Consider the following 14233-nt stretch of genomic DNA (forward strand, 5'->3'; position numbering starts at 1 on the left):
CAGATGTTTTCCTATTCTCTTAAAAATCTGCTTAACTTGCTGTGATTCAGTCACTTTATGAAACACTACTGATATTCATATGACTAAGGAAGCAATTAATTTCCAAAATTTGAATGGCTGAAAACAACTGTCATTTAAATTCAAATCAAAAAGTAAACAATTATTTTAGGATTCAAATTTAATGTAATGTTATCTATAAAACATATTTTATAGTAAGTGATTCCTAGACTTGCAGGAAATCTATTGACAAACTCTCTAAGACCTTTGCCTACATCTAATTTCCAAGATGTTATTTCCACTGAATCATCCCAGCATCCCTGAAGTTTAGTTGCCAACATCCACAGTTTAAAATGTGGAAATTAACCCCAAATTTGAAAATCCTGTTGTGACTGTTTCACTTATAAAAATCAAACTAATACTGCCAAATGATGTCAAGTGAAATGTCTCTCTATAAACATACAGAATGAAAAATAAATAGGGCTATTTATTTCTGAGCTTGCCATGATTCACACTGGTAAAACAAACTCCTCATCATCTTTGGGAAGATATGTCCTCAAATATCTTCATATGGACACAAAGACCAGTTCTCGCAATGACTGTCATATCCTCTTTCTACACACACACATCAATCGATAACATCTATAACTTTTTCCATTACTGTTTCAAAATGTACCTCTTTTAGAAGACTTTGCTGGTTATTACTTTATTATAAAATTCCTTAAGATGTACACGTAATGTTAATTTGTATTTTTTACATTGTGACTTACATCTTTTTCTCCAGCAAAAGCCTTAGCATTCTCATTAATGTATCTTTTGATAAACCGTATTCCTACTTGTTAAGGGATCTGATCATCTACACTTCAACACCGTGTAACTCTCAACATGACTGAAATCCAATGCTAATTTTGCTATCTGCCACGCGACTTAAAGAATGACTTTACCCTAACCAAGTAACTACTGTACTTAAAAATATAAAATTAAATAAGACACAAGCACAATACTTCACTTAAAAATGTGTGTTTTTTAGTTGTAGTTCCTTGTCAAAAATCAATTTAATGTTTTATTTTATCCACTTTAAATCACTGAAAATCTAGTCCTCTTTTTGTTTTTGCATTCTACTTTTTTTTCTTCCCAACTACATAAATTGAGGTTAGAGCATGTCAGTCAGCCAGCCAGATGGGGAATGCAAAAATTACTAAAGCACTGTCCCTTCCCACAAAGGAATGTAAGGCTAGAAAAAGGACAAGGATGTAAATAACAGAGGCTGAGACATGTATGAAACCAGAGAGATGGGTGGGAGTGCACTTAACTCTATGGGGGAGAGTTCAGACAAATACAGATTATTCATTTAGGGAAGTCTTGAAGGAAAAGGAGAAATTCATTACAGCAAAAATAATAATGGCATAAGTCTTCCAATTTAGGCAAAGGACACGGAGGCTTGACAGGATACATAGTACTGCCTCAAAAAATTCCAACGCAGGCCCTCCCTGGTGGCGCAGCGGGTTAAAGCACAGCACTGAGAAGCTAAAGCCACTTCCGCATGAGTTCGATCCCTGCCTACCCCGGAGGAGACCACATGATGTGGCACACCTCTCTGCCTGCTGCTCCTCTCAGCAGTGTACTTCATCGATCTGCCTGTTCTGCTCCCCACTCTGTCTCTGGTGAAGCCTCTCGCAGCCCCTGCACCTCTGGCCTGTACCCCAGTTCTGTATGCATAAATAAATAAATCTGAAAAAAAAATTCCAAAGCATATGAAATAATGATATATATGTTCCTATGAAACTGTTTGTGATTTCTTTAGCGTTAAGTCACTGTGTTCATAGACATCCTGATTATCAGACCTCTCTATCCTTTCTTTATAGGGAACCCTGGTATTCCATCTTTACTAGAGTCACCCAACCTTTGTCTCTTTGATAACACTTTAATAATCCTTTGATAACACTATGATAACCCTTCTTCAGATAACATCTGATATCATTTCCTTCAGCATATTAGTAATCTGTTCAATATTTCAGATACGGATTTGTCATGTCTTGAACAAATACAATCTAAAACAATTAATTGTACATGTAGAAATTTAACTATTATTCTGGTTTGGCAACTGTATTATACAAGGGGCAACAACATGCAGGAGTGACTATAAACAATAACTCTCTTTTTCTTAGATCTTATCTAATAGCTTATTATCCTATTATCTAGTCCCCTCCGCTCCCACAATTGCCCATTTTAAAATTCTACTTTTCCCTTCTTCCCACATGGCTGTTAGAATTTATGCTGTCACTGACTGCTCTTCACTTTTTTTATATCCAGCAGAACTGTGCCACTAGCTAATTTTGAGATTTCATTTCTACTCCTCCACCAATTAGTTTGACTTAAACAGTCCTGGTGAATGTTAATATTCAAGCTTTTTCCTCTTTTTGGTTTCTAAGTACTTGTTGAAAGGGAATGAAAAGAGTTTCTGTTTTTCTGCGTTGATAGCGACAGTTGCTAACTTATAAAGTTAGAGAAAGTGAATGTGACAGTGGAGGGAGGGAAAAAGAATCTGAATTCTAGATTTAGGTTCTCATGTCTCCATTCACCACTTCCTCCAAGGAGACTAAAGCCTTCTACTCAAAGTGGAGTCTCTAGAATAGTGACTGCCACATCGCCTGGAAGCTTGTGAAGAATGCAGTTTTGCAGCCCACCTCAGACACATTGAATCAAAATATGTATTAGCAATATTAGTCTAACACTCCTTAATTTTATATCCCAAATCATATGTACCTACCTGCTTTTTCCACAGGAAAAAAAGCATGCTATCCTTAATTTTCTGATGACTAACTTCAAATATTCTTTGGATGAAAACCTAAAATATTAAGCATGTATGGTCTGATATTGTGTCCAAATTCATATTTCACCTCTAAGTTTTACAAAATCCTTTTTCCCCAAAAGTTAGACATAATTTGTTCACTTTATACATCTAATGGATTCTGTCAAATAGAGAGAAAAGCTAAGATTCACCAGATCATAATTTCAGGCCCTTATCTTCTGTGAGCTTAGTAAATCATTAGTCCAAGTTATACATTTGGATCAATAGCTGAAATTTAAAAACTGTATTTAGCAATCAGTTTGCAATTTGAACCCCAAATATACTGTTTGTATCAGACCTTGATCTGTATTACCACTTTTCTCACTATTTTGAAAACTGAACCCGTATTAACATGCATTTGAACATTTCTTTCTCATTTCTAGGAGCTACCTAGTTAAATGTCTCCAGAAGTCAAGCAAGTACTATATGAAGTGACAGAAGACTTATGCCAAATCAGAGAAAGCAAATCTCCTGAACTTTGGGAAATTCCTTAATATACTTTAGTAAACCTATTCCATATCTATTAGATTTTTTTTAAGTTGAAGCATTTTTTGAAACAGTGAATTTAATGCACCTACAAATATCCCATACATTTGACTCCACAAAGATCATATCTATTATTTCCAAAATTATGATTTCATAAATGTCTTATTCTCATACCCCTTCATTTTTGCCTGCTTTTCCCTGTTGATGATATTGCTTCACACTTCACTAGGAAAAGCAGAAATATCCACAGAAAAATTATCTTCTCTTTTCCTCATTAAATAACCAAACTATTTGCTTTAATACTCATTCTCAGTCTTTCCTGTTAAAATAAATGAACTGACTGCATTTTTTTTGTTACCATGCCAAATACTCTCTAAATGTCTTTATTTCCATCCTCTACCAACATACTCTTTAAAAACAAAACCAAAAACATTTTCACAGTCCTTTCTAGCAATAATTCCATGTCTTTTATCTTCTTCACACAACACCATCTTCAGGAATTGTTTCTTCTGCTTCCTCACCTTCCATTCTCTTTATTTCCATTCCATAGAAATTTCAGATAGCCCCACCACTGAAATTATCAAAGTCACCAATGAACTCCATGTTGATAAAACCATTCTTAGCTTTTGTTCACCTTACTTGCTTCTCAGCAATATTTAAGTATTAAAATTTTCCTTGCTGAAATCTTTTCTTCTGGCTTCTGGGATAAGAGTTTATCTGGTCTTTTCTTCCAACCCTGCTTCTTTACTTCCTTTGCTACTTCTCCCTTCTCTTCAATCTTTACATATTGCTAAGGCCCAGGGCTCAATCCAAGGTATGCAATCCTTGTCCATAAAAATCTTCTTCTTGGACAGTATCTTCTGTCAGTTCATCTAAAATGAACTAAAATCTTCTATATTTTGATCTCAACTCCTCCTTCTTCACAGACTATTTAACTCAATCATCATGATACTACAAACTAAATTTTGGTTCACAAAATAGTCCTGATTTCATCCTCACTTCACTCTGTCTCAGCAAATGTTCCAACTACCCACCAGAGTACTTAAGTAAAAACCTAAGAACACCCCAAATTTTTTTGTCCTTTACCATCTACCTTAAAGCAATCAACAAATGTGAATAGCAATGGCATGAAAAAACACCCTGACACTTCCGCCTCTCTCCATCTGTACTACAATCATCATGGCTCAATGACCATCATCTATCTCTCTCTCTCAATAGCAATGACTTCATAACTCTCTCTGCACATTCAACTTTCATCCTCCTCAGATCATTCTCCACACGACAAAGTAAATTTATGAAACTGAAAGTATGAGCAGGTCAATTTCTTGCAAGAAAATTTCCAATGGCTTTCCATTTCATTTGGAATTAAATTCCAATTTCTGTTTACCTCCAAGTCCAAATGGGATATGTCTATCCTATTATATCTACTTCATTTCCTAACGCTTTTCTAATTACTCCATTGATGATGTTACTTCACACTTCATTAGGAAAAGCAGTAGTAGCCACAGGAAAATACCAAATACCCTTAACCTGAGGAAGCAAAGGTTGAGTTCAACCTGCATGGTAAGCTCCTAGCATTGATGAGTAAAGGAGTAAATAGCAAAAGCAATTTCAAAATTTTGTGCTTCTTCTGGCTCCGCTGTCCCATTCTATTGAAATTGCTTTTCCCAATTGCCTCTTCCAAAGCCCTAACAATGATGCTTACAATGAAGGAGGGATCTTAATCTCCTAGAACTCTCTGGTAATTACTAGATTCAAGAGAACTGTAATATCAATTTCTTCATATAGGTCTTGCTCTCTAGAGTGCAATTTCGAAAAAGCAATAATACCATAATTTTATAGCATGTACCTCTTTTTTAAAAGAACCTATCCAAATTAAGATTTGGTAAATTTTGAAACTCTGTGGCCCCAAATACTTGACAAAATATAACATGAAAATATTCTAAGAAAATAATTTTTTAAAAGTAAAGACATCTTAGTAATTTTAAGTAATGTTAATATTCTTTAAAACAAAAATGGTAAGCACTTTTAACTGCATGTCGATTATATTGCAGATCAATAAGGAATTCAAATATTTAGATTTTGAAAATTACCAAGTAGTTGAAAGTGAAGGAAGAGGAAAAGAATGGAGGGAGGAAAGAAACTGCTTTAGAAATCAACAGTTGTAATAAAAACTTAATTGCAAGGTATTCCTGCTATTTGTAACAAGATAAGAAACAGCCCATGTAAATGAATTATGAGAGCATCATTCCTTTAATATGAGTTTTTCTGGATATATGTCACTGGTGGCAACTAAAATTAGAAAATATGCTTTTATGAGGCTTAGCAGGACAACTCACACGTAAATGATCAATTTTTTTCAGGCTTAAGATTCCAGCTCATCACTAGTCAACAAAGGACAAATCTCAGATTAGCAGCACCCTCTTCAACAAGCTATTGTCCCATGCCCCATTGTTGTGATTATCTGCTCTACTGAAGCACAGAAGGAAATAAGAACTAAATATAAAATTAAAAACATGATTCCCAATGTTAAATGTAACTTTAAAAAGAAGTAAGCAACAAAATGGAATAAAGTCACTGTTTGCATCAACATGGACCCTTAGCTCTGGTACCCAGCAAAAAGAGAGCTATCTGAGGTATTCTGCTCTATATTTGGGGGGTGGGGGGGAGAGAAACTGTGCCAAGATTCTGCCCATAGTCTTACACATGTGAGGTGAGGCAGACAGACCAGGCAGGCAATCAACCTCCAGGCAGGTTGTCAGCAGTTCTCCAAGACATGGAAATAGTTCTAATAGTGGAAACTGGCTTATATACTTTGGCCCATATATCCTTTTTTAGACCAAGTGTCTGATTGCTACAGCATATTCTAGATTTATGTACATTTTGTACCACAGTAAACTATTCAACCTATAATACTTTTGAAGCTCTATGATAAAAATTTGTAATAGGAGGTAACTACTCATTAATTCATTTTGTTGTGTTGCAAACCATTTGAATACTTTTTACTATTATTTCTGTAGCTCTAAATTTACAGTGCCATTCTTACACACACACACACACACACACACACACACACACACACACATCTATCTCCCAGGAATATTTTTGAAAATAGAAAAAATTGTAAATTATTTGAAGCATTTATGTCTTCTAGATTATTTCCAATTTGCCACAACACTATCTCTGGTACCAGCGATATCCCCTTTGAGAATTCATTTTTATTCCTCTCTCTTACTTGTCCTCCGTGTTTATCTCACATATAATCTTACTACTCTTTCATCCATTCATCCCTTTATTCAATGCACACTTACTTAGCTTTCAACAGTTTTCAATCTACAAATATTTACTTCTATGTATCAGGAATGGAATTACAAAGAAAAATAAGGCATGACCCTTACCCTCCCACCAATTCTAAGTTTTGAAAAATTAAAAGACACCAAAATATTTAATTTGCACAAAATTTTAGTACCATAAATAGGCTTCAATAAAATAATTGAGGAATATAGAAGTGGGATAGAATGGGGTATACCAGAGAGAGCATCACAGAACAGAAACACTGAGCTTAGTTCAAAAAGAAAAGTAGGAGTTTGTCTGGACACAAAGGAAACTGAATGAATGAGTAGAGACACAGAGGCATAAGGAAGCAAGACATTGAAGAACATAACAACAGAGAATAGCTCAAAGCAAACACAGATACAAATAAATGTGAGGGGCTCTTGACTATGGGGAAAGGTGAACTAGACCTGCCTCATTTCATCGGCTACTCAAAGTGAGTTTTAACTTGTGAGCCATCAGGAGTTAATAAGAGCTTTGTGTAGCTGACTAACCATCCAGACATAAGCACAAAAATAATTTAGGGACGGTGAGGAAGGTGGACTAAAAGTAGGAATAGACTGGTATAGTAAATTCGGTGGGAAGCTGTGGTACCAATCTAGGAGTGAGATAATGAATAAAGGTTAGAATGAAATGGAGGAGATGGATTCAAAACTATTTATGAGACAGTCTTGAAGATTTGGCAAGACATTGTATATTTAGTTTGTGTGCATATGTTCCATGGAAGTGGGCAAAGAGACAGAAAGCAAGGCAAGAAGGAATTTTCTGTTTTGTTTACCTCAGAGAGGACTGAAAAAATATTGTTATTTACAGACAAAGAATCCCAGAAAGGACACAGGTTCACAGATAAGCATGGACAAAAATGGTAAGGTGGTTTGCTTTCTTTTTAGACATTTTAAATTTCAAGTAACAAGAGTTATTACATGGAGATGACTTAGTAAGTAGTTACAAAAATGAAAATGATGGATGGTGCCATCACACACAGATGGCATTAGAAGTAAAAGGATAAGCTAAGGTCTGTAGGACAAAAGTTAAGTCAAATAAAAACCTAGGGAACAGTGTAAACAGATGAGCAGGTTTTCATTTTCATTTATTACCAAGAGATAAGAACATGTGACGGGAAAAAAAAAAATACAAGAACCAAGTGTTGGTGTTAAAACTGGGGGAAAGAATTAATTGAAGAAAGAATATGCTCAGCAACATCAATTATCTTATTTAGCCATTAGACTTTATATTCTTACATTGATTTTATTAACAAAAACAACAAAGCCCAGAATGTTTATTGACAGACTCCAGGTACAAAAAGAGTCTTTTTCCCTCTAAAAGTTACTGCCTTTTTAGCAACAGCTTCATTTGATGATATAAAAGCTTCACATTCTCAGTTCACCCTCAATTAGAGTAATTTTGCTCTTTAGGGCCAGTGGCTATCATAACCAAAAAGCTCTTTTTCTCCCCTTTCTAATTTTGCCAGTCTGCTTTCATCATCCTCTTCCAGTTCTCTACACCCAGCTTGCTCTCCTCTCCCACATCTGTTTTGTCCATTCCTCTTCTCTAAGTCAGGTGTACCCATCACCCTTTGCTAACATTTCCTGGACTACCTTCTTAGAACAATATATTCCTACTCCTCCCTGGAACTGAAACCACTTGGAATATGCCATTATTCTAAGTTCCCTTGACATTATTCATGGGTAGAAGCTTTGCACCCTTTCTTATCTGAAATTTTTCAAGTCTGTCTAGTTTATCTTCTCAATCAACTCAAAACTTTCTCAAGGGAAGATGCGATAATAATGTACAGAATAAAAGGGGTGACACTTACCATAGAAGACTGCACATTTTACAGGAAACAAATCTTTAGCCAGGATAAGTATACTTAAAACAACTATTTGAATAAGTTATGCTTTCACATGACATATGTGACCAACATATATGTATTTATATTGTTATGCAACACCTAAATAGTATTTAAAAAAAAGTAGCATGTTCTTTTAGACATCCCCTTAAATCTGTATTCTGGAAAATGTGTTCCAATACTACAGGGGTGCAATGAACTCCTGTGCAGTCCAGTTAAGGGCCAAGACACAGTTTCAGTCTAATAGTATCCAAGGCAACACAACATAATTGCTGGCTGGTTCCTTAAAGCACATTCAAGAATAGAAAAAAACCAGTGAAACTAAAAGGAAACTCATAAATACCCAGGCCAGGCATCCTACAATAGGCCGTTATTTTCTTTGGAAATCAGACATAAAAAAGAATGACAGAACTGTTTTGTTTTTTTTTTTCATTTCTTTCATATTATTTCAAACACATACAAATATTCTCAGGTGGTGTTCCACCCTACCTTTGGTGGTTTTGAACTCCCAAGTTTTTTCTTAGCTTAAGTAAAAAGTAACTTAAATATCTGTCTACATAGAGTAAAGAAGAGTAAAGTGTCCACTTGAAAAAATTCCATAATTTTAGTTTTTTGTGTTTGAAAGCTCACAGATAGAGAAGTCACAGAATTATTTGGACAAACATTAAAGTAGATAAAAAGCAAAACTGTGAGACCTTACAAATGTCATCTCCTGCAGAGGATTTTGAAGAGTAAAGGTTTCCTCAGATAATCTCTTTAAGCAGCATAAAGTGATAACAAAGTTAGCTACATGTCTCAATAATATTTACTGAGAACTGATATGTGCCCAATAATGAGCTAAACATTACAAAGGTTATCTTATTCAGTCTCATTACAACCTTTTGAGGTGTGAGTACCCGTGCTAGATATGAGGAACTAGCAACTAGTAAGTTGTCTACAGTCACACCACTAGGGTGTATCAGTGCCAGAATTTAAACCCAGTCTGACAACCCACACCCACTCTTAATCTCCCAATTTTTTTTTAAGGTAAAGTATTTTCTAGTTAAATAATATAAAGTGATATTTTGCAGCTAAAAACTTCCCTATTTCCTAAAAGATGCCTAAATGGGAGCTACTCATCAAAATTAATGCAATGTAAATAAAAAGAAAAACTAGAATTCATGAAAGTTGACTGTGCCCTGTATCTAAAGGAAAAATATTATTACCAACTCCCAATGTAGATTAAATAAACTTTTCTACCACCAAAAATTACTGTCTCTGGTAATGCATTCCTAATTTATGCAAGTCGTATAACACATTTGAAACATTTTCTGAATATTCAGTATAAATGGGTATTTCTACATATTTGCTGAATGTTAGTGCATAAATGAGTCAATATTAGCATACTGATGAGTTATATACTAATAAAAAGTAATTTTGTTTCCCAAATTTGCTAATTTAATCCAAGCATAAATAAATATTAGATTTTTAAGCATTTCGCATATTTTTTATTTAATCCTTTGCCCAGGCTTACTTTCATACTTCAAAGTTCATAAATATATCCAAAAGGTACAAAATGCTATTACCAAAACACTCCTTAGCATAAAGCAACCATTGAAATGTATCCTTTACAATGTATTTATATATCTGTAAAACCCAAAGGCCCATTAGAAACTATATGTATCAACAATCCAGAAAACTACTTCAGATTACTGTCTCTGATTTCTCACATCTTCTATTCTTCAAAAGGTTCTATGGGTTACAAATAGGAAATAATTTTTCTTAGTTACTTAAAAGTAAATATACTAGCCGTTTATAGCCTTTTTTTACAGGAATATTCCAGGTAAGAGAAAAATTGAAAGCACATAGTGGAAATATTGTACCTTTAGTTATTTAATTCTGTATTGAGTTTCAAAGAGCTCTTAGAAAAACAGGAATATTGATAAAGAGTGAATAGGGAAGATATTCTTGAAGAATTTTTTTTTAAATTTCATACACAATAAATGGCAAACATTAAATGATCTCATACAGGAATTTAAGCATGGAGGCTGAAAGCATCAATAAAAATTTCTTTGTACATACTGTTTGAAAAAATTCCTTACCATATACTCCATATTAGAAGCTGTTGGATACACCTGACTTCTTAATTTATTATGAAGGTCCAAGATACTCTGCATGTCACTGTCTGTGATGGCCCTTTTCCCTCTTTGCTTGGCCGTCCACCACTCACCATCCTCATCCATGTACTTTTCCAAAAGTTTCTCCAATACAGTGGCATTAGGAACCACCATGGCTGGAATTGCTCTAGCCATGAATAGCACTGTGGTTACTCTGAGCCACTCCCTCGCGGTGCACTTCATAATGAATGATGTTCACGATTTCCTCGGGAAAATCTCCAAGACAGGCTCTTCCACTCCTTTTGGCTATAACGACAGGCAGTATGATTAAGACACAAACATGTATTAATTTTCTAACCTCAAGAGTAAAACAATTTACAAAGGAAGTAAACCAGCTTGATTTATCGACAAGGCTGGCACAATGGCACAATGAATAAACACTTTGAAAATAGCTTATCTCCCAACATGTATGTCCCCAGACTTTTTACAAAGTATTGTTTCCACAAAATAGACAATTACATTTCCCAGGTAATATGCTGTGGTCAATAAAAGGGGGAAGTAGTTCAGAAGAGTCAAAGCTTGAAAATAATTTCGGAGTCGCAAGGCCTTCAATGGCTGTATGTTCTGTATAGCCTGCAAAGAGTATCATCTATCTAGAATATTTTATATCACTACAAAAGTTCACGTTTCTCCCTATATGCTCTTTTACCGCAGTGACGCATCTCCGCCGAGACATTCAGAAAGCCCCAAACATTCTAAAATTGAGGGTGGTTTTAAAGTAGGCCATAATGTCATTCATATATGTATGCGTGTATGCGTGTATGCATGTCTCTCCTTGGATGCATCCAGAGGACCCAGTGAACTAAAGCAAATGAAATATCCAGGTCACTAGGGGAAGTTTTCTCTTACTTAATCATTATTTCCTGGAAAGTAAATGCCTAACCTGTAGCCCGCACCCGATCAGGTCAAGAGTTGGCCAACCACTTGCGAGCTGTTCCTCCCAAGCACCGAAGGCGCGCACGGTTCGCTCAATTCGAAACTCAGGAAAGCGCGCGCGAGACAGAAGAGGTGAAAGCCACAAATTTCTGCAAGGCTCCGTCGCGGCGGCTTTCCGAGCAGCCCATCCACCCTGCCCGGCCCTTATTTTTTTAAAGTAGGGCTTAGAAAAAAAGAAAGTTATATGAGAAAATGTGGCAGCCCATCGACCTGCGCTGCGTTTCAACTTGCCCTTACCTTCCCAGTGTGAAGTTCCCACTGAGAGCCGCGCCGACCGGGTCCGCTGGCTTCGCGCAGCCGCCCGCCAGCCTCCGCACGGGGCTCCACGCGCAGGCCGGTTCGGGAAGGACCCGGGCTTGGTGAGTCCTCCGGAGGCGGGAGTCTGGCTGCAGGGAGGCACGAGCCTCGGCCTCCGCGGCTCCTTTAGGACCTGGAAGAAGAAGCGGGGAAAGGGCTCCAAAGTTAGCGCCAGGAACCGGGGCGGGGACAGGCGGCCGAGAGAGCCAGCCAGAGCTAGGGCAGAACGTTATCTGCAGGAGCGAGGGGCGGGGACACAAACGGGTCCCGCGGAGCGGCCGGGCGGGCGGCGACTCGCGCTCCTGGTCACTGGTGCAGCCGCGCGCGGAGATAAGCGCCGAGCGCTTCAGCCGCTCGCTGCAGCAGCGGAGCATTTATAGAGAGCCGAGCGCTCACGTGACCCGAGCGCCCCTCCTGGCCCACTCCCACCTCCAGCCGGCCCTGGCCGGAGGCCCGCGGAGGGATCGCGGAGCAGCCGCTCGGCCTCTCCCCTGGTCAGGAGCAGCCAGGACGCTTGACCCTCGGGGGCGTGCTTTGGTTTCAGAGACCCCCAGTGGAAGGTTTGGGCCTGGTAGGGGTTGGGGGGCGGGTTGTCCTGAGGGCCCCAACTCCTCCCTCCCGTTGGAGCTTCACTGCTTTTGGAGATCTTCAGCCCAGTTCTAGTTCCTTCCTGAGGAGATGCTGAACTGTTAACAACCCATTCCGTAAAGGAGCTGCCCCACTGAGCTGGAGAGGAGTGAGGCCACGTGGGGTCAACACCTTCCATCTTGTAGATGCTGACTGAGAACTGAGGGGTGGGTAGGGGAGAGAAAGTCCTTTCCTTTTATTTTCGTCAGGAGATTGCTTCTTTTCTGAGACCAGTGTCCAAAATTAAATTGAACTTTTTGGCTCTTGTAAACCTCAGGTTGACTCGATGGGAAGGGGGTTCATAGAGTGATGATGTGATCTGCCCCGCGGGATTACCTGCCAGTAGAACACTGCTTCATCCAAAAAATATGTGTTCCCAAGGTGGCCACAATATTTTTGCTAACGGTGTAGATACTTATAGAGTTGATATCCTCAATTAACTTATCAGTGCCACATGGACAGTAATTTAAAACCCAATCCTAAAATTTAGTTAAATGTGAGTGTCCGTTTCTCTTCTGTCCATGTTGTGGAAAATTACTAATTTTAATTTCACAAAGACTCACCCTACTGAGTGTGGCGCTGCTACTACAGGTAGGTTTTTGTTTGTTTTAAACTCATAGGCTTTTATTTATCTTTGCTTTTCGTCTGCAGTTACCCATGATCTCAGTTTTCTTTATTTCTCAGTTTTAGAGAATAGGATATGATCAAATACAATAAAAGCATTTTGATAGTAACTCACAAGTCAACTTGCATGGAGTCATAATTTTGTAGTTTTATGGCAACTTGATCACAAAAGATTAGTGGTTTTCAATGGTTATAATTAATTCACATGCACGGGGTTCAGAAAACTGCCTTTACCTCTTGGAACCCCCAAAGTTCCTGATGTAAGAACTACCATTCGAATAATTAAAGAGCGTGTTTCCATACTGCAGTTTCCATGCTATTGAAAAGTATATTATCAAATAAAAAAAGTAATAACATTACTTGCAAGATTTCCAAATTTAAATTAGGATAAAGGGAGTTAAGTAAGGAAATGAAGTTAAATACATTGACTCCTAAATGTTTTCATTATAAACTTTTCCACACAGCATACATTTCAGATACTCAAAGATTTACGTTAAACAGTCATTCGGTTTTAAGGTTTTTAGTTAAGAATCTTTCCCCTTGACTGTTTTTATTGGCTTCCAAGTTGATACTTCTGTTCATATTTTTATATAAAGAATTATTTGCTCATTAGCTCCATTAAGCAATAACATTTCAGTGTGCATCTTGCTGCACGTGACTTAACATGTTTGGAAAAGCCATGTTTGAAAGAACAGTATCAAAAAACATCTTCTAATGCTCAAAGATCTTTTGTCCAAACTTCTGTGACTGGCTGCAAGAAAGAAAGATGGGAGGCAGAAAGGCTGAGCAAGCAGAGTTTATTGCTCTGGGGCAGCAGCTGAGATGGAGCCCCTAGGGTGGGGTCTGCAGCTACTGCCAACTCAGTAAGGGGGAAAGGGTCTTTTATATAGATCTAAGTTCACATTCCAAAGGTGACTCATAGCTGTGTCCCCTGGTGATAGGCCCAGTTCCTCCCACCTGAATCTCCTGGATGCGAACCCCAGTTGACTATCAGTTTGTTATCCCCTTCAGCTAGGGGATAAAATCTTTGGTTCCCAACAAAAGATAATATGGGTTATAGGTTTTATTTGCTGTCAA

The 14233-nt window shown here is 37.5% G+C and overlaps 1 protein-coding gene across 1 annotated transcript in view; it reads right to left on the bottom strand.

The window, feature by feature from the left end:
- Nucleotides 1-10918, bottom strand: part of CRISPLD1 (cysteine-rich secretory protein LCCL domain containing 1) — a 38058-nt gene extending 27140 nt beyond the window's left edge. Inside the window, exon 1 of the mRNA XM_004679787.1 lies at nucleotides 10598-10918. Within this exon, the coding sequence (XP_004679844.1) occupies nucleotides 10598-10855 (258 nt within the window). The 5' untranslated portion in view covers nucleotides 10856-10918. The remainder of the gene's footprint in view (nucleotides 1-10597) is intronic.
- Between the last annotated feature and the right edge of the window lie 3315 nt (nucleotides 10919-14233).

Source organism: Condylura cristata, unplaced genomic scaffold (assembly GCF_000260355.1).
Source record: "Condylura cristata isolate star-nosed mole 26May11 unplaced genomic scaffold, ConCri1.0 scaffold00009, whole genome shotgun sequence".
In the NCBI taxonomy this organism is placed as follows: Eukaryota; Metazoa; Chordata; class Mammalia; order Eulipotyphla; family Talpidae; genus Condylura; species Condylura cristata.